We start from the raw sequence: 21,735 nt of genomic DNA on the forward strand, positions 1-21,735 counted from the left end.
CCCACTAATGCCTATAGTTGTGTCTATCTCACGATAGATCAAATGACTATCTGTCTATATTAGTTTGTGCACAGCATCAATAGTTTGCAGAGCAATAACTGATTTTGGAAGACCTTCATGAAATCCATCGTGGAATGACCTCCGACCTCGACTGAGTTCACCACACCCTCACTAAACACTTGTCCTTGATGGAGTTTTATTGCTAAAAATTTTATTAAGTTTATCGATACACTGTTGATGGGTTCATCCGCGACGAAAGTTGTAAAACATAATCGCGCGAAATAGTTCAAGATTTAATTCTATTTTTTGACAGATGAGATGAATATTTTAAGTTACTGTAAATAACACAAATAGCGTATGTCAAAACGTTCTGAGTACGTATAAAATTGCCAGACTGCACCAGTAGGGTTGCTAAATCCTGAAATGTAAAAAGCAACCTACGTATAACCAAAAACCTCCCATAACCGGACAAATTTCATGAACACAACTTTTACATTAATATTTTCATACTTTCCTAAATACAAATAATTTTGTAAAATATACAAGATTTAATAAATTACAACTTATTTTTTTTGTGACCGTAAGAATACATTTCAAATATAAGTTTTTGCCGCGAGGCAGCTCCAATAGCCTGACAAAATCACTGCGACGATGGGGGTCCGGTTATGAGGAATTTCACTGTATTTTCTTCTTTATGAATAATATATAATTTTGGTATTATATAATGTGTAAAATACATACGAAATACATTCGAATGTGATAATGCTGATATTTTACTTTTTTTTTGAGACTTCGAGTAATGGAAGGAAATTTGACTTCTATTGCCAATTCAAGAGTTTGAGTTATGAAAGTTCAACTGCATTTTCCTAACTATTTTACTTTTATACTAAAATTCCCAAGGCAGTTGGCTCGTCAAAGACCGTATTGGACACACATTTACAATAGTTCCGACCAAGGACTACCAACTCGGCATTATTCCTTAAAATCATAATTTTTATATTCTTTGTTTCTTGATTCTATCATCCGCTAAAAGTATTTTTCAAATTACTGCAAGTGTTGTGGTCTTACTTAGAATTTTGGCTAGCGTTATCAAATATGCAAACATTTATTTCCACACACACTGCGAATAATACGCTTTTGATACCACTATCAAATGATTACTCATCTTAACATTTCTTCTTAACGGCCTATCACGTCAAAACTGCTCATTTGGACTACTAATTAGATGACGTCGATGACCGAAGTTCTTAACACCAACCAGTGTTGACGTCGTCGCTTTAAAAAAATTGGTTTGAGATTAGTGATTAAACTGTACAACAATACATTTTTTTTATTGTTTGTATAACAGTTAGAATCATGATTCATATACATATAATAATATTTCTTTTTGCTGCCTCAGCAACTGTTGACAACACAATTGCCATTTTTGGGTTAACCCTGAAATTGCAAAATATTGAGATAATGCATTTATTCATTCCATGTCATTTTTATTAGGCGCCATGAACTCATTTCACTTTTCTTCTTCAATTGAGGATTTTTTGTTTGCTTGCTACATTACGATTACAGAGACGTTACCAATATACCTACATACATATGTATGTATGTATCTGTAATCTTATCTACAATACAAATTTACTTAGCGTTAAGTTTGAGCAGTGAAAACGCTCTTTAACAGGTTTGAGCCGTCGGTTAAAAGGCGGAAATAAAACGAAAAATGCAACGCATGTAGCGGTCTGCTTAAGTCACAGTTGACCTACCTGTTGGCTTAGAAAATTACCTTAACTTTTCCCCCAACCCAAATGCTTAAACGTCTGCTCGGATTGCGTTCATTTGAAACCACTGCTTTGTGTATGCTTGTATGCTTCGGGAGATCCTTATCGCTTCGGGCCACTTACATGCATACAAACACACAATTGTAAATATAATCGTTTGAGATTCGTGCAGCCTACAAAATTTCTTGGTTTCTCTATCTTCGTTTTCAAACGCACACATACGCACTCATATTCATATAATATATTTATATATTTGTGTGTTTTTGTTTTGCTTGTCCGCTTCATTGGTCTTACCGGTCAAATTGTATTTACTTGTTTGTTGTTGTTGAGAAGGTTATTTATATTTTTAGTCACGTCTCTTATTGTGTTTATTGTATTTGTTGCTTTGCCTGTTGTTTCCCTTCGAAATTGTTTTACTTTCAAGGCTTAGACACGGTGCGTATGACTTTCCAGCTCAAACGACGTTTTCTCGAGAAATCGTATAAATTCTATTCCGTGTGGCTTTTCTTGATTTGCATTCATTATCGGTCGTTATGTTGCAGCGTAAAGTGTTTGCTTTCAACAATTTTCTCAATGCTTAGCGCTTGGATCGCGAAATTGTGCACAAAAAATGTTGAAATATAATTTTGAACCAATTAAAAATTAATGTGTTATAAATTAAAAACCGAAAATGCTTTTGTGTGTGTGTTATGCATAATACGATTATATGTATGTATGCTTGTATGTGTGTGTGCATATTAATTGCTAAACAAAACAAACGCGAAACACAAAAAAGAACGCGAAATATTTTTAAGAGAGTTTTTCTTAATCTAAATCTTTATCAGAATATACATACATATGTATGTATCGCGGTGTTTGTGCGCATTTAATGCATATTATATGTAGTATAGTGACTACGAATGCGAATACGTGGGGCTAGACAAACAGCGCGCTGTAACGATAAGCGAGTGCAAATTTTAAATTACTCATATAATTGTGTTGTCATCTCTATAAATTTTCAAGCAACAAAAGTAAATGAAGCTTTTGTTTAATATCATCAAATTATAACAATATATTGTTGCTGTTCGTGATTTCGGTATAAATGCAGATGGTTAGTCATGATTTATTTAATATAATTAGAAAACAATATACGAATGTATGTGCGCGAAAGTTTCAATTAAAGTCGATAGTGAAGTAAACCAAGAAAAAAAGTTTCCATACAATTACTTTATTTTGATCGTTCAATTTGTATGCCCGCTCTGTGCTGTCTCATTGCGATGCTTTGGATAATAATCTATGCCGAACTTGGTGAAGATATCTTGTCAAATATCAAATGTTTCCATGCATGGGCTAAATTTTAATTGATCAGTTTGTATGGCAGCCATATGCACGCTACAGCGGTGCGGTACCGACAAATGAGCAGCTTCTTGAGGAGAACAGTTTGTTTGCAAATTTTCATTGATAGCTCAAAAACTGAGGGACTATTTCGCGTATGGACGCAGATAATCACGATCATCATTTATATATGTACATATGTACAGGGTATACCAAAAGGAATGATGTGATGTTAAAATGAAATGAAAAACTAAAATTTGTTCTAAATTGCTTCTTCTTCTTCTTTTTTTTTTTTTGCTATGCATATAATTTTAAGTCATTTATGATTTGACCACCAAAAAGGTGGGCCGAATGGCCACCACTGCTCCGTAGCGGCAGTATTATGACGAGTTGACAGTCCTTGACCGGATAAAAATTCGCATCCGTTGCGGTTACGCAGACCCGACGGTCGTGGGAACGGTCCTGCTATTGATGGTAATAGCATTTCCTGCCTGATTTCGTAACAATTAAGGTTCGATGATGCAACCATATCACAATTCGCACCAAACATTGTGTTTCTTGAACCACTCGAGGATTTGACTCATCACATTTCTTTTCATGACCACAAACTGTGACTAAGGCAATGCTCCCCTCGGTTATGTTCTGGTTTGCCAGCCTGCTGGGGATGCGACGTCGTCAACCAAATACATATTTATGTAGATATAATCGATTAAGCAAAAATAATGTTTAAATACTCTATTTTTTGGTCTAAAGGATTAATTCTGTATTGTGATCAATTTTGATTTAATTTTTTAGGTTTTGTCATCATTGAGAAAGGTGGGCGGAAAATTGTAACAAGTCAAGTTTTATAGAAAACTAAATTAATGTTTTAAGACAACCTACTTTCTCAATAAAGAAGAATGCTTAAAAATGTTTTTTTTATTAATATTTTCAATGTTTCCAAAGCACTGCCGAAGCGGCATGATAAGCTTTTAGTTAGTCAGTATGTTTTATTATATATGTATGCATGTATGTGCTTTAATCTATGTACAAAATTCAATAGAAAGCAAGTTCAAAATCAACGTTACTAAAAAATTAAATCACTCACCAACCGGCCATTTTAACATTCAATTGATCTTTTTTTCATAACGGGAGTATACGATTTTATGCAATCGTTTCTAAGCGACAATAAAACAGAGTGTCATTTCTTATAAAAAATACGAATTTATAAATATATAATGAATTTCACAGAATTCAAAACCACAACATTGATTTCAAATGAAACTGTTATACAAGGTGCGTTCCAAAGTAAAAAGGACTTAAAAAACAGAACAAATTGTTTTTTCGGCAAAATGAATTTATTTTATTCAAAATAGTTTCCTTCTGCTTCAATATAGCTTTTTGCACGGTCCAAAAACATGTCGAACGAGTGTTTTAGCTCGTTGGTCGGTATGGCCGCCAGTATGCCGGTGCAAGCCATTTGAATGGCCTCTACCTCTGCATAACGCTTTCCTTTGATGGGCAAATGCATTTTTCCGAAAAGAAAGAAGTCGCACGGTGCCATATCAGGTGAATACGGGGAGCTGTTAATGGTTAAAATGTGATTTTTGTTCAAATAATCGGTCACAAGCGTCGAATCGAATGTTGGATTCTGAGCAATTTTTGGTCATCAGTCAATTTGTGCGAAACAAACCGTTCACATACCTTTCGCCAGCCCAAATGTTCGTTCAAAATGCGATAAGTCGATGTTTTGGAGATGTTCAATTCCATTTCCATGAATTTCAATGATGGTTTCGGCTGATTTTTGATGAATTCACACACTGCTTCGATGGAATTTCCGATGATCACGCATTTTGATTGGCCCACATGTTGATCGTCATTTATGTCCTCACGACCACTTTGAAAACGTTGAAACCACTCGTGCACTCTGCTACGGGATTGGTAATCATCGCCATAAACTTGTTTCATCAATTGAAACGTTTCGGTTAAAGTTTCACCAATTTTAAAACAAAATTTTTATGTTGGCTCTTTGTTCGAAGCTCATTTTCGCACGATAACACAAACATACTGACACTTAAAACGCAATAACTTCACTTCCAATCAATGAAATGTCATGAAATTCTCACTGAACAATCGATACTTTGGAACGCACCTCTTGTATATTAGAACATTTTTTAGGTTATAATAAGTTTTAAACAACCAGTAACTACCTACCTTCTTTATCGGCGTTGTACTGTATTTCTAGTGGAAGAGAAATTAAACATTTAGCAGCAATTAATATTTAATATATATTTTTTTTTTAATTTTGCAATTAAAGTAAACACACAAGATCAAACAAACTAAATTTATTTGAATAAGAATGTTTCCATTTCCGAACATCAAATAACAAGTTTGAACATCGTACATATGTGCATGCATATACATACATACATAAATTGCATTTGTTTAATATTGTCCAATTCACTAAATTCTAATTGAAAATATTTGTATACGCTTTGCTAATTTGCCACATTTCGCTTCTTTCCTCATTCATTTTTTAGTTTTTCATTCTAAAAAACAAAACGCAAGCACTAAAATTGGACTACAAAAAAAAGAAACAATAAACCAAATTATAAATTCAAAACGAAACGTTTCATCCACTCATCAACACTTTGGGGCACGTCAAATTTAATTTTCTAACATTTTCGGATTGTGAAGTGCGTCCATTGGATTGGGTTTGGTTAATCATACATTGCCGTGCAGGGACATCGCACATCACTCCCACTACAATCACCACTACCATCACCACCACAACCACTGCTATTACTACTACTCCAACCACAGCCAATAGTGCCCATATAGGTGATTTAATCACCATACATATATACGTAATTAGGTTGCAGGACATCATCGTCATCTCAGCGCTTTGTTTTGCATATTTGTGGTAGCGCATGTTGTAAATTGACCGAAACAAATAAGCAGCCATAAGTAAGCTTCAATAAAAATTGCTTACACAAACCTAACCTGCAAAGAAAAAAAGATTAATATTTAAATTTGCAAATTGGGAGTCGCTTATATCGATCATAAACAAGCAAATTGCTAATTACACACACACGCACACACAGTGCTGCTCACCACAATGAGTTTGTGGAAGAGTATCGTACGCTCTCCGGAGCTTGAAAAGCGCATGTCTCAGTACTACGATGTCAAGGGCCTCGCCGAGATACGCGTGCAATTTGCATCGTGGATTGAAGAGTTCATAATGTAAGTAAAAAAAAAACAACAAAAACGAAAAGCACTATAGACAAATAGGCTGCAGTGGCAGGAGAAATGTGTGTGCTGGGCGCTTAAGCCAACCGCCTTACAAAATCTAGCAAAACTTAGCATTTATTTATACATATTTGTCCCAACAATTGTATTAGCATAATTAAACTTAATGCTAGCTCACAACGGCTGCATAAATTAATAAATGAGTATATGTGTTTTTGTGTGTATGTATGTGCGTGTGTGTCTGTGTGTTTAATATGTATGTCTACTATTTGCGTAATAATAACCTCTTTGTTTGAGTCCTCCGTACACGTACTCGTCGTACTATAAATATGTACAATGCATGGGAAAGCATTTAGAGCCTTCCAGAAAAGGTTCGCTCCGACCGAGTTAGCTGTCTTTAGATTTAATGTGCCAACAGATATTTAGCTTAAATTAGACTGGTTTATATCTTAATAAAGTTGACTTTTAAAGTATATTTATTACATATACATTTGTTGTATGCGTTTCAATAATAAAATATACATACTTACATAGAACATTGGTAAACTAAACCACGCTTGTGTCTTACAGGTCCCATCACCAATTGCCAACTAACCAGAAAATCTTCGAACAATTAGTCAACGCATTCTACGACGGACTGAAACAGAAACTCATTACATTGGATGGTGATAATTTGTTAAAGTTTAAAATTCGTGAAATTTGCGCGCATCTCGCACGAACAACACCCCTTGAACTATACACGTACTTTCGTAACGGTTTACTTCGTGAAATTCAGGCGTTGAAGGAAGGAATGCCACAAAATCCCTACATGTATAATACAGCACTTGTTGGTGGCCATGTGAATGGAATCGGCGGCATGAATGCAGGTAATCCCTATTTGAGCGGTGTCGGCGTCGGCGTTGGCGTTGGCGTTAGCCACATCGACGATGTGAATATGGCCGAAGATGCGTACGCATTGCCGGCGCGCATACAGAAATTAGCCGTCGATGTTGAGAATATGCGTTTGGCCATACATAATTTCCAAGGTGAACAGGATTCGGTATACAATTATTTTAGTGATTTCAACCAAACACGTGCAATGATGTCGGCACAAGATATACAGGAACGTGAAAATCAATTTAAGGAACAGTATCTCATTTTGTCCGAACGCAAGAAGGTTGTTGTCACCGATTTGCGACGCGTTATCAACGAATACGATATGATACAAGAGCAAGTGATAATGGCTTTGAAAATGTGGCAACGCAATCAGGCTTTGGCTGGCAATGGTGCGCCATTCCACGACAATTTAGATGAGATACAACGTTGTATAGAGATGTTGGTGGATATGATTACTAAAATTCAATTATACGTTACTAATCTGCTCGCGATGGGCGAAGATCCGATTCTGACAGATTTGCTAAATCATGTTCGTTCTACACAAAAAATTCTGGTGTTGTCGGCTTTTATAGTGGAACGCCAGCCGCCACAAGTGATGAAAACACATACGAGGTTAGTCGATATACAAGCGTATACCTACATATACATATATTGTATACAAATTTTCATTTCGTCTGTCTCATTTCAGATTTGCCGCCGCTGTACGATGGTTGATTGGCCCACAGCTGGAGATATACAGAACTAATCCAACTATAGAATGCGTTATACTCTCAGGTATAAAGAAAACTTAAATGTTTTCATTGAAGAACAAAAAAATATGTATTTATCGTGTCGTACGACAACCACTTTTACTTTACAATATGCAAATCAAGCGCTAATGAAGATATGGTCGAAATTCCGTTAGATGACATCGACGACAACACAACTGACACTTTCCATCCTAACGGGGATTAGATTTCCGTTAAAACAGCAACAACAACATATGGTCGAAATTTCGCAAGTAAACGACTATCGCTCCGACCTTTGTTGCTTCTTTTCTGCAAGGATCGAGAATCTCTTCCCACTGTATCTTCAATGACCATATTCACGTTTTGGACGAAGAAGTACAGTTCCGGTCAAGAAACATAATGAGTTCCTTTTCTTGTAATCTCCTAGAAACATTAAGGACATCCCCATGATGGTCAGACCGATATTTTTATCCGACCAAGGACTGTCAAATCGGAAGAATTCAAGGGGTTTTTTCTTAATTACGTTGACGACATCGAACAGTACTCCGACCGGACTTCGGACGCAGCTCACTTTAGCCACGTATTCACAGCGGAGCCATTAACACCTTCATCGACACTCTGTCAGTGAATAGCGTATTTGCCTTGCCACCCAACCGCCACACCAACAAACATATGGTCGAAATCTGTTCCTACTTACGGCAGCCAAGTCTGTGTAACCGGAACGGACCCGGATTTTAATCCGGTTAAGAATTGTTAATTTGGCAGCATTCCTAAAAAATTCTGCAAATACTGGTCGAAATCGGACCATAACTTTTAAAGCCTTCAGATACCGATTACTAGGTCCTCTGTGCTTAGGCCCGACTTTTGTTTACCGAGAATATGAGAACTCTTAACGGTATTTTCAAATCGGATATGGTCAATACTTAGTCCTCATATATATGGTACTTATAAGAATTTTATACCGTATATATCGGTCAATATAATCTTCGACATACTATAGTTTGGTGGTGAAAATGTTGTTGTAGCGTGGATACTAGCTACTGAACCTACTGTTGTGGTAATTATGTTGGTGAAATCGGTCCACGAATTATGTGCCTTAGCCCGCATTTACTACGTGTAATTATTTAGTGCTATTCTAGTCGACTTTTTGTCGAATATATAGGTTAATATAATATGTGAGTTATGTATATTAAAAAACGGGGTCGAAAAATATTCTCAAGCAATTAATCGGTACTTTGAGCCTTGCAAATTGAGAGAATACAAAATGTTCAGTTACATACGAAGTGGCTCTTTCTTACTTCTTAAGAATTATTTTAAAGTTTATATTTTACATTAACAAGCTAATGTTTGACCTTTTTTTCAGAGGCCCAAGCTCAACGGCACGCCGCTCATAACAGCATTACGGACATGCAAACCGCCGCTCCGCCGCAATCTTCTGGTGAAATTTTAAACAACGTCAGCTCTATGGAATTCCAACAGGCCACCCGAGTATTCTCAGCCAGTTTTAGGTAAATTTCAATTTTTTTCACAAAATATTTACAATATTTGTTTACTGAAAAAAATCGACACTTCTTTTCAGAAATATGCAATTGAAAAAAATTAAGCGGGCCGAAAAAAAAGGCACCGAGAGTGTTATGGACGAGAAGTTCTCTTTACTCTTCTACACAACTGTCGTTTTCAACGAATTCAAGATAAGTGTAAGTGCTAATGAAGTTATTTTTATTTAAATTATTTATAATTTATATTTTTGTCACTTCTCGTTTTCAGTGCTGGACACTTTCTTTGCCAGTTGTTGTGATTGTGCACGGCAATCAGGAGCCACAGTCCTGGGCCACAATCACTTGGGATAATGCATTTTCCGATATTACGCGTGAACCCTTCCAAGTGCCAGAGAAAGTACGCTGGCAGCAATTATCTGTGGCTTTGGATACGAAGTTTGGTTCGGCGACAGGAAGAAATTTAACCGAAGATAACTTGAACTTTCTATGTGAGTTATTACGAGTATACTCTCATTACGATTATTTAGTACAAGCACGATTCATTAATAATTTTTATTTTGGTTTTTCGAATTTTTAGATGAGAAACTTTTCCGCAACGAAGCTGGCGAGCATAATGAGTTCATAACTTGGGCTCAGTTCTGCAAAGAACCTCTACCAGATCGAGCATTTACCTTCTGGGACTGGTTCTTTGCAATAATGAAATTGACCAAAGATCATTTATTGAATCTGTGGAAAGAGGGTCTTATTGTTGGTTTCATAAACAAGCGCAAGACTTTGGAAGAAATTTTACCTATGCAACAATATGGCACATTTTTACTGCGCTTCTCCGACAGTGAATTGGGTATGTGACATGTTGTATTTATTAACACACCTAAGTTTATTACGTCGTCTCTAATTAGGTGGTATAACTGTGGCTTTTGTCGACGATCAGGGTAATAAACTTATGCTGGCACCTTGGACGTCACGTGATTTAAATATACGTTGTTTGGCGGACCGCATACACGATTTGAACGTTTTGCGTACTGTCTTTCCAAAGAATCTGGCACGTGATGAGGCGTTTGGAAACTTCTACTCACACCACGTCGGTAAGTGTTAACATCAACACATTGATAAATGTGATAACCTCCGCTTATTTGCTCGCGAAAATATGATTTATGGAAATAATTCGGTGCATCGTATTAAGCGCCGTGTTTACCACTTTTTGTTCTGTACATTAATGTGTGCTTATTAAATAAACATTGCTTTTAGCAGAACAAACAACACGTGATGGCTATGTTCCGAATACAATAAGGGCACACGTGCCGGCCATAGAGGGCGGTTCCGTGGTGGGCACTCCTCAGCATCAACCGCAAGATATATCAATACCGAAGTAAGTTGTTGTTGTTGTTTGTTAGAAAAATTAATTTTACTTTAATTTTCGAAATTGAATTATGTAATACTTTTTTTCAATTATTACTTACTAATTTTTTTGTAATTATAAATTTAATGGGCTGCTTATACTATTCTTTTATCTGACTAAAGTATTATATTTTTGTTTAATTTTGGCTAACGATCCTTTGAAATTATTTGTTCTCTTCTATGTGCCAATATTGTTGTCAAGTCATATGTGTTGAGGTTTCCCCTTGTAAGTTCCTGAAAGCGATTCTGTTCGGAGGGTTAGCACTGACTTTGGACCTGTTTAAAATTGAAATATTCTAGATTAATATATTCAGATTTATACAATCATTGTTGTGCGAGATTTAACAGCATAGAAATGGCACACACCTTGTATCCTCGTATTGCTATCTGCAAAATGTTTCTCTTTAAATCAAAAAGTGGCTCATAGTTTGCTCAAAAAGTTTATGATCTCTTTCCGTTGGAGATATAATATCTAATTTATTTTATTTAGCATGCCAAGTTACGGAACACTTTGTATTTCCTGCGATTTTTAAGCCCTGAAAAGAGAAAATCAAGTTAGCCATGAAGTTGGTAGCACCTAGTAGGAAAAGTCGGAAACCCGTCTTCGTGTACTAGTCACATAGTTTTTAATTAAATTAGATTAGATCGAATAGGTTTTGAGATACCGATATGATTTTTTGCACATGTCCTTTTCCTTCCAAGTAGTTGCACATCTGTCGCAAACACCGTTATCGGACGACTATAAGATATAGTTGCCATACAAACTGAACCATCAAAATCAAGTTCTTCTTAGAAACAGTTTTTTATTTGACAAGCTTTCTTTCTTATATTTGGCAGTGATTACTGTCTAAAGTAACGGCACAATATACGAAGAAATTGTTCAGATCAGACCACTGTAGCACATAGCTGTCATACAAATTGGGCGATTAAAATCAATTTCTTTTATGGAAACATATTTATTTGTGCAGCTTATTATAGTTTCGGTGTAAGCGAAGTAAGATTTTTCTTGCTAATGTTAAAAGTACGTTTAAAACATTGATAATGTCTTTGAGTGGCGGTCTCAGTTAGTATTTTTCTTAGAAAAAGTTTTGAAAAATATTTTATAGATAAAAAAAAAAAGGTTATGGATCAGTAGTTATGAATATATATGAAGAATGTGCACGTAAAATTTTAAGTAACTTCACACTGAACTAAATTTGAGAGAAAATACTGTTACAGTAAAGCAACGCATAACCTCCAAATTTATTGATATCAAGATGTGAGGCACTTCATTAGCATTCCTCAACTACTTGCAGTTAGTTCAGTTTTCAAGCGGTAAAACGAATGCCATGGCACAAATAAGAGATCATATCTCGTCAAGATGTAGGCACACATTTCAAAACCATATACATATTTATTTATAAACAAATTGAGATGTTACCCCACATATGACTTTGACAGCATTTTGACATATTTTATGCAAAATTGAAGTTATTTTGTGTATTATGTTTCTTTTTCTTTTTGATTTTAACTTGGCAAACAAACTTAATTTGTATATTTGTATTTTGCTTAAACCTTTGAACACTATCTCTATAAATGAACCTTGCTTTTAGCTCTATTTGAAAACTAGATCGCAATACTTTGAAAATTAACTCTCACCTGTTGAATTAATTAATGGTTTTTTTTTTAAATGATGACCGGAAATCAAGCTTTTTTGCATAAATCACTAATGGTGCGCTGTTTGCATTGGGTTGTTTCATTTAATCAATGCTAAATGAGGTCAATCAGCGCAGTTGACTTGCGACTGTGCCGATTTTTTGGAAAATGTTGATATGTTTAACAGAAATAACAAAACCTAGCCTATTTGTGTATAAAGTATATGATTTATTTCAATATAACTGAACACAATTTTGTCTTTTATTTTTCTCCCGATTCTTCTGGCTGTCCGACAACTATACTTTCGACAACAAAACAAATCAAAAAACAACTGCGCGCATCTTAAACCTTTTGCCACTACACACACACGCTTAACCTCACGCGTCCTCCCTGTGTGTGATGAAATCAATGTTTTCTTAAACACACACAAACATACAAACTCGATAGTTATATCGAAGATCTTGGCATCGATTGGAATTGCATCTGAAATGGGTGGGCTGTATGTAATTGGTATAATGAATGGTCAAATATTTAGTGGAGTGTGTGCAACATGTCATGCAACAGTTGCTCAAGACTTTTAAGCAGGTATTTTTTCTTAACATTTCGTTTTCATTGATTTGGTTATAACTTGTTTTTTTTTTTCTAATTGAAAGTGTTGCACTACTTGTCTTGAAATGTGGTATAATGTGCTGTTATGTTTTTTTCCATTATTATTATTATTACTTTTTTTGTACGTTGATAAACAAAGCAAATTGATGCGTGCGTTCTCACAGCCATTCAGCCATTAGCCATATAGCCAATCAATGCAAGTCACCATTCAAAACTTCTCATTACCACATCTATTACCAACTACTAACTAATTTCTTACTTAAATTATACAATTTCCGCATTTATTTTGGGTAACTTATTGTAGTTTTAATTTAATGGCAATCATTGGATGCTTTTTAAGTGATAAAAAAATAGAAGTAGATAGTTTAACGAATAACGGTGAAAACGGTGTCGTGCTGCAATGAACAAACATGTGTACAGTGCTAATTCACCACGCCCGTCAACACATAAATACTATTTCTTTTTAATTGCAAATAATTTATATAATAATTGTAGCATAATGTTAAGCGCTTTTCTACTTCCGATTTCGATATTAAGTTTTTTTTTTTTTCAAATACCACAAGCTTAAGCAACTTAAGTACACTTTCTTCACTTCTTCTAGGTACTTTATGCAATTATGATGTCTAAGTTTTTAACAATTTCTTAAAAAAAAAAATCACTAATTCATGGATATGTGACTTACGTACGTACATACTTACAGTCTGTGTTGTTGTGCATTTAAGTAGTAGCCAAAAAATTAAAATTATTCGATACTAAGCTCATGCTGTTGCTCATTCATCCAACACAAAGTGTTGCTGCTGTCCATTTATTGTTTTTTTTTATTGACCAGCAAACAACATGTTAATTCTTGGCCAAGAAATAATATTGTCGCTGTTGCGCCGGTTTTCACTCATGCTCATAAACATTTTGTTGTCATTTGTCTAATGTTGAACTGCATTTTCGCTGCTACCGTTGGTTTGAAAGTAAAAAAATAAAACTCAAAGAAAAAGTATTGCCATCTATATCAAACTAACCACCACACCCTGACTAATTATAAGCTGCCCTAGCTGTTTAGCTATGGAAGCTGCTACTCCAATGACTACTTATATAGTAAATACAATACATATTAAAAAAAATTCTATAACTAATATATTGAAAGCTTATTACTAATTTTCATTTCATAAATAACTCAAACAATGAAGATTAACTTTTGCTTGCATTTATTTAGATCGCAGAGTAACACCCTAACGCATCTTTGAGTACGCACACACATTAATACTATCACCTACTTGTAAAAGAAATGAAAAGCATTGTAACGAACCAAAATGAACCGATTCGAAACATGTTTTGGCAAATACAATATAACTTATAAATACTTCACAACTCAAAATATGCGTAGGATTGGGATTTTATGCGCATGCCAAGTAATTACTAAGCTATGAAACAAAAAAATACTAAGCTATGAAAAAAGCAACGATACAAAGTAATGAATGTGAAAAAGACTTAAAAAATGTATAAATGAAAGAAAAAGTTATATGTGCTGCATTTGCATTTTTCGCTGAAGAAAAAAAATAAAAAATATTAAAAAAATAAATAAAAAATTTGAAATAACATTTAAAGTCGTTCAAAGTGTCGATACGCGTTATTACAACCAAAGAAAAACAAAAAAAAAATTAGCAGAAATCACGCTTCAAGTCGATTGTCACAATTCTGAATTCTGCAGTGACATTTTTTTGCAGAGAAAAAAATAATAAAAAAAAAACAAATAAAATTCATTACAAATATTCGCAATTAATGTGTGTACTTGCATGCTCAATGTCCTTGCGCATCCGCAGCCGAAACTATAGTGATAATATGTAGTTGTATTGATTGAGCCACTTAAACGTTTGTTGTAAAAGCCGTGTATTCAAAGGTGTCTATAATAGGTGTTTAAATAGATGTGCTTTGCATGTTCAGAACACTGCGTCTGTTTAGCTGTTGCATGTCAATGGTGTGTTATTGCTTGCCATTTACCTTAACTGTCCACATAGCAGCAGTCTAAACGTATAAGCGAGTCTAGGCAGCGTTTTGTAGGCCACCAATGCTGTGCTAAAGTAAAAATAATAATAATATAATAATGTAGATGTAACAACGAAGCGGAATCACCTAATGGCACTTGGCTTTATTTTTCTCTATCAAAAATTGCATGCTAAAAAGCCGCCAAAATTTCATATTTTTCATTTAATTTCATTTCAACGCACTCGCTTTAAATCCTATTTTTGTGTGTGCGTTGCTATTAATCAGTAATCAATCTTTTTCCGTACAGTACATACTATACTTAACGAGTATTTATTAATATTTATATATATATATTGTATATTTTGTGTATTGTTCTATTTAATGTCTATAAATTTTGTTTTTGTGTATTTTTCTCTCTCAGTTTTAGTGATTTTGATTCAATAATTTATGATGGATGCGGATAGATACACACACACGCAGTGATATACATATATACACACGTTAACAAATTGATTGAAAGGAAAAAGGAAAAAAAAATTAATAACAATAAAAAACAACAACAACATAATTTATACGATAAAATACATTTTAACTATTTGCCATCATATAAAGCGTATAATTGCTTAGAAACTGCCGCTTTTCTATGAACTTTATGACTTTTACAAACAACAAAAACACGGATTTGCATATATTCACATAAAACGGAAGTGAGAGTCAGAGTTCCTCAGTAAAGTAGGCCAGTGTATTAGTTGTTAGCAATCATTAACCGTACACACATCTGTCCACACAATTAACTACCGTTATTAAATTGTCGAGCAATATTTTCAAAACTACGGGGCTGTGTATATTTAAAAATTGCTGTCTCTGAGCGACTTGTAAGCCATCGTTAAACACACAAAAGCAGTAAAGCAAAATGCCACTAATGGTTTGAAGGAAGCATGTTCAAAACGAGAGAAAACAAAAACACAAAGAGAACGCGTTATTGAAATATTCTACGAAGGGATACTTTGCTGTTTTATCAGTTTGTGAGTGTATGGTATGTACATATTTATTTTTAATTTACACTTTTATTGATTTTTTTTTCAACTTTTTATTTCTTATAAAAATATTTTCTCATACGGCGTTCTAAGTTAATATTTAATTAAGTATTCTACAATAGATCCGCATCCAATTATCTTTATTTGATAGAAGAAATATTTAAATTATATAAAATAGTAGTTTAAGATTAAAATTACAGTTTTTCAATTTCCGTTAGTCAATAAAATCAACAGGAAAAAATATAAATAGCCTATTGCTTGGATAAGAAAGCCCAAAGGATAAAGTTTGACATAACATTAGTAGTGCACACCTAAGGGGAAACGCCTAAAAAAAGTCGATTTTTAGAAATTAAAAAAAAAAAAAAAAAACGACTGCATAGATTGCTCAGACATTTTCAGGGTATATTAATGATTAATTGAGCCCGATAGGGTTGCACTCCCACCTATATTAATATATGATTCAAGAATACGCAGAGAAAAAAAAATTAAATATTTTTTGAGTATATCTATGTGATTGATATCTCCGTCGGTGCTTAAAAAGGTGCTGCTGCAGTGAATCCGGCCTTCTTCGTGGATGAAACCTAAAAATAAAACAATTTCGTTAAACTACAAGAAATCTTTAAACAATAGGCTATGATCAAAAAAAGGAAATTAAATATTTATTAAATTTTTGATCAGATCAAAAAACGGATTCAGTCATTGCATGAAATTTCATGTTGTCCGATTCTTCGAGTTATCACTGTAGCAAATTCGAAAAATGACTGAACCGGATTGAAGTAAGTGGCTACCCTTTAAATGGCTGTAATTCAAAAACTATTTGAGATATTGATTTGAAATTTTTGTACCGAAATATGTTATAAACTATCGAATTATAAAAAAAATCGATTTTTTCAAAATTTCACACTAGGTGTATTGTTATAAACTATCGAATTATAAAAAAAATCGATTTTTTCAGAATTTCACACTGTTGGGTTCCTCCGCTTTCAATCGCTGCCTTCATTTAAAAATTTCCGAATTATTTTTATAATGTATTATTGTCCTGTTATTGTTATTATGTATTATAGTCCTGACCACTATTATATTTTTGTTTAATTTATTATATGGCTATAGCGATATTATTATCCCAAAAAGGCACACAAAAGAAATATCATTTTAATAAATATTAAAAACATAAAAGTGTGTGTTGATGATAACTCAGTTCGGTTAGTGGCCTTGAAGGGGAAATTTGCGCTAACATATAACCTGACATTTGCACAACTCTGTTTTCTTGGGTGAAAAAATACTTTCATCCTTTTTTTTAAGTTACATCCACCAAGTGTGCTGTAATCATGGCAGCAGCGGAAGACGTTTTTTAGCGCAGTCCGATATCGCGTTTAACAGGAAAAATATTTTTTTTCAGAATTTTTACTGTGTATTTGTGCATTCTTAAAATATGTATAATTGTACCTTTAAAATTAAAACAATTGTTTCAAAACTTTTTTTTTAATTCCCAAATCGACTTTTTTAGACCGTCACCTTAGGTTCAACACCTTAAAGTCGAAAAATTAATAAAAGAAGATATTTGAATTTTAATTTTTGACAGCAATATGTCATTAGAGCCATTCTTGCTGCTAAAACTGATCAAAAAAGTGTAAAACAAAGCTTGGTAGCGTCGAAGTTACTCCAATGAGGCAGACTATCTTATTCTTATTGCATTCAATTGCAAAGATAGCGAGCAGAGAAATGACGAATCGAAGACAGCTCATATATATGAAAAGAATACTACTTTAGTAGAAGATCAGTGGAAATATTTTTAATATTCCGTTTCTAATCGTTTGAAAATAAAAATCTTTAAATAAAAAACATAATGGAAAATCATGTTTTTAAACCAAATAAATTTTCAATAGATTTTGCACTTAAACTAATCTATAATGTAATTGACGTGCTACAAATGAAATATGTTGACCTGAAATACAATATTACGGTGGCTGTCTTAAATATATAACATTAATTAAAATATAAAGTATATTAAATCTAAAAGATAAAGTACGAATTTACACACACACGAATTTAGCGAAAGTGCTGAGCCAATTTTAAATTGATGTTATACACGTGCATTTTTATCTAACTAAATGTTATTTAAATAAATTTTTAAATGCTCATAGCAAAAAAAAAGCAAAGCACAACTATTTACCTTTATATAGTTTTTAGGGTGTGTATATACTACATAAAGCAGATATGTATGTAATTGTTAAATAGTTCTTTTTTAACTATCAAATATTATTAAATATATGTATGTATTGGATCTATGTACTATTATAAATGGTATAAATGTAGTAAATTGTTTCTGTATGCAATTTTTTGCATTTAAATTTCGTTTTTATCAAATTTTTGACAATTTTCATTTAAACTTTTTAATTTCTATTTGCAGTGTACACTTTCATGTCGCTAGTCGATGCTGAATATGATATGATATTTACATTAACCGTTATGCATGCTGTACCGCCTTGAAATTTTATATTTAGTCTATATCTTCTCTCCAAAAACATACAAAAAAAATATTTTTTTTAAATTTTTTTAATGTACACTAAATTTCTTACACTCTTCGAAACACTTGTAACTACCGTTAGTGGTAAATAACTTATAGTAAGTGTAATAGTTTTATACTCGCCGTTGCCTTATATAATTATATTAAATTTTCATTTTTTTGTGTTCTGTAAATCTATTTTTAATAGTCAAATGAACTTTTCAATGTTGCGGATGCTTGAATACTTGAATTCTCTTTATCACTGGTACTTGTTGTTTTGTGGTTAACTGAATGTAATTGCAAAAAAAAAAAAATTTAAATAAATAATTATAAATATATGCATGCCAATTGGTGAAAATATAAAGAGTCCACAGCATAAAATTAAATGTTGAATTGAATCAGTGAGGATATTTTTTTATGAAAGTAAAAAATACAAACGAAACATTATAGAAAATGAGAAAGTAAAGAAAATCACTAACTGGTTACTAACCGGTCGCTATGTTGAATGTTTGACGATAAGTGTGTATACTACTTAGTCGTAAGTGTAACTAATTTAAGTAACTTTAAGTTATTGATTTATACGCGTTTTTACAGCAGCATAAACCTAACTGTGCTCTACTTGCGAGTCCAAAAACGATACACGACTTGTCGCAAACTGTATATTGCTACGTTAGTTGCGAGTCGCCAAATTATTTTACTTTGTGTATGTATATGTCTATATTATTTTTTAGTTGCGTATTAAACGATTTTATTCTGTATTTTTATTTTTGTATTAAAAAAAATTAGTTTAAATTAATTCGGCCCAAAGTATTTCTTCAAAATTTCACATTTCTTTTAAAGAGTAGTATTTGAATTTTTTTCTCATTTTTATATTGCTATTATTTATATATTTAATATACTTTTTAGTTTTTTTTTCAACTTTTTGTATGGTTCCATTGTAGTCGTCATACTGTGACGTGGCCGCATGTGCCGTTACTTGAACTTTTTACTGGAAATTTTTCAAAATTTTCTTTGACACTTCACGCATATATAGCAAAGTAGTACTTATCTTATTTATAAGCAAATAATTCGTCGCTAATTTTTTATGTTCTCAATAAACAAAAAAAAAAAAGAAGGAGAGGAATAAATCCTACATTTGTATGTGCATTAATTGCTTTAAATTTAATTGTTGAATACAATAATTTGTGATTCTTATTTTACAAAATTTATGATACATAATTATAATTGGCTTCCATTTCATGTCTCTACCAATTAGCTTCTTAAGTTAATTTCATGTTAAGTTTTCATTTTTGTAAAGTACTAAGCTAAATGTGAGCGTTATGCAGGAGAAGTTTTATTAATAAGCATTTTGAGAAAATAATAATAATATTTGAAAATATTTGCATTAAATGTGGTGAATTTTGAAACGATTTTCGTGAACAAAAACGTGTTTATTACTAAGATTAGAGAGTAAAGTTTTAAAAAGGATATACGTAAATATACATTTATTAAGTACAGTTAGCGATATCAATATGCGCAATTGCATTTTGGCAGAAAAAGTAAGAAAAATGTATTCAATTTGAGGTTATGTTTTAAAAAAAAGTTGAATTTGAGGTTTTGTTCAAAAAACAAAAAAACATATTAATGTTACAACCAAAAAAACAACAAAATTTTTTGAGGTTATATCCAAAAAAATTAGTTTGAGGTTATACCCAAAAAAATTAATTTGATCTTATGACTAAAAAAGTTGAATTTGAGGTTATGACTCAAAGATAAAATTTGAACTTACGACCAATAAAAAATAATTTGGTGTTATACCCAAAAAAATTAATTTGAGGTTATGACTAATTAATTTCAAGAATGTCATTGCCTGTTTTTGCAGAATATTTAATGTCCTCACAACAACAATAAGTGAATAACAGCTGTCACTCACTCTAATTTGAATTGTTTTACACAAAACTCTCTTTCACCCGCAAACGTGTTGATGGCATTAAGAAAATTCTATGAAAAACCGAGTGAACGAGTTCAGTTATGCTATTTAAGAACCTTTGTCTTTTATAATAAAGAAATAATGCAATTATCCACAACTTGAATACACACACGTCCATTTAGAGCGCATATTAATATCGCCAACTGTATATTTACAGAGAGCAAACACTATTTATCGCATACAAAGTCAAGTCTTTGTATTTGTATGTACGTTTATGCATAGAAATACACATTTTACAAAAATAAATATTACTACTATACACACATATTTAACTAAATAATAATAAAGAATACATTGAATAAATAAATAAATAAAAAAGTAAGTGCAAAAAGCAGCGAGTGTTGTAATTGAAAATTTATTTACATGTAAACTGATATCTAGTTCTTAAGCACCAAAAAGATTGAGTAAATGTATGTAAACTAAATATATCGAATGTTGACATGTCTGTGGCTTTTTATTAATTATTATACACACACACACAACACAACTTTTCAACTTGAAAAACTGAATTAATGCAGGATTTTAGAAAATCTCATACAGAAAAAATGAGAAAATTACTAGCATAAAGCAAACTGCAATTCTTACGAGAAAATCTGAAAGACTAACCATTGATTATGCAGATTGAAGTTTTTTGCTACACAGCTCAAGCCCTTGAATTTTCAAACTCAAACACTAACACTTTGTATTCATGTACTAAATATATTATTGTCCGATTTGCTACTAACTTTCTACTATTTGAAAAAATAAATGCGTAAACAAAAAGTACGGCGAAGAATAAGATGAAGCAGAAATTTTATTAACTACAAAATATATATTTTTTAAATGACTCGTCCTTTTACTATTGCAGCATTCACAATAATGCACCGTGAATTCTATACAAACATACATAACGAACACATATATACATATTTAATAATATTAATTATTAATTAATAAAAAGGAAGAATATACATCGAATAAATGAAATTACAATTTATTGCGCAGAAGAAAGCGAAAAAACTAAAAACAAAAGTAAAACTAAAACTAAATATCATCGCACAAGTGCACATATGTAGACATTTTTTTGATGGTGAACTGTATGTAACTGCAAATTTATTTACAGCAACAATGAATAATAATATTAAAAATAAAAATTGAATTAAATATGTGTCATTGACGTTTCTATAATTCGTTTATGGTCATATAAA

At 32.6% G+C, this 21,735-nt stretch overlaps 1 protein-coding gene across 9 annotated transcripts in view; it reads left to right on the forward strand.

Annotated features, from left to right (window-relative positions):
- LOC126753578 (signal transducer and transcription activator-like) overlaps positions 1-21,078 on the forward strand; it is a 28,691-nt gene extending 7,613 nt beyond the window's left edge. For 2 of the 9 annotated variants that reach the window (XR_007666169.1, XR_007666170.1), the window contains exons 2-12: positions 5,606-6,308; positions 6,885-7,802; positions 7,879-7,964; positions 9,282-9,426; positions 9,498-9,615; positions 9,686-9,905; positions 9,995-10,258; positions 10,317-10,502; positions 10,666-10,786; positions 15,458-16,072; positions 18,484-21,078. Coding sequence is in view for 1 of the 9 variants with exons in the window: in XM_050465144.1 (XP_050321101.1) it covers positions 6,184-6,308; positions 6,885-7,802; positions 7,879-7,964; positions 9,282-9,426; positions 9,498-9,615; positions 9,686-9,905; positions 9,995-10,258; positions 10,317-10,502; positions 10,666-10,786; positions 14,267-14,297 (2,214 nt within the window). In the remaining 8 variants the exon portion in view is untranslated. Of the gene's footprint in view, positions 1-5,605; positions 6,309-6,884; positions 7,803-7,878; positions 7,965-9,281; positions 9,427-9,497; positions 9,616-9,685; positions 9,906-9,994; positions 10,259-10,316; positions 10,503-10,665; positions 10,787-12,897; positions 13,036-13,660; positions 13,742-14,266; positions 16,073-18,483 lie in introns of those variants that run through there. The other 7 variants (XR_007666172.1, XR_007666194.1, XR_007666178.1 and 4 more) reach the window with 7 other exon arrangements.
- The last annotated feature ends 657 nt before the right edge of the window (positions 21,079-21,735 follow it).

Source organism: Bactrocera neohumeralis, chromosome 2 (genome assembly GCF_024586455.1).
Source record: "Bactrocera neohumeralis isolate Rockhampton chromosome 2, APGP_CSIRO_Bneo_wtdbg2-racon-allhic-juicebox.fasta_v2, whole genome shotgun sequence".
Lineage (NCBI taxonomy): Eukaryota > Metazoa > Arthropoda > Insecta > Diptera > Tephritidae > Bactrocera > Bactrocera neohumeralis.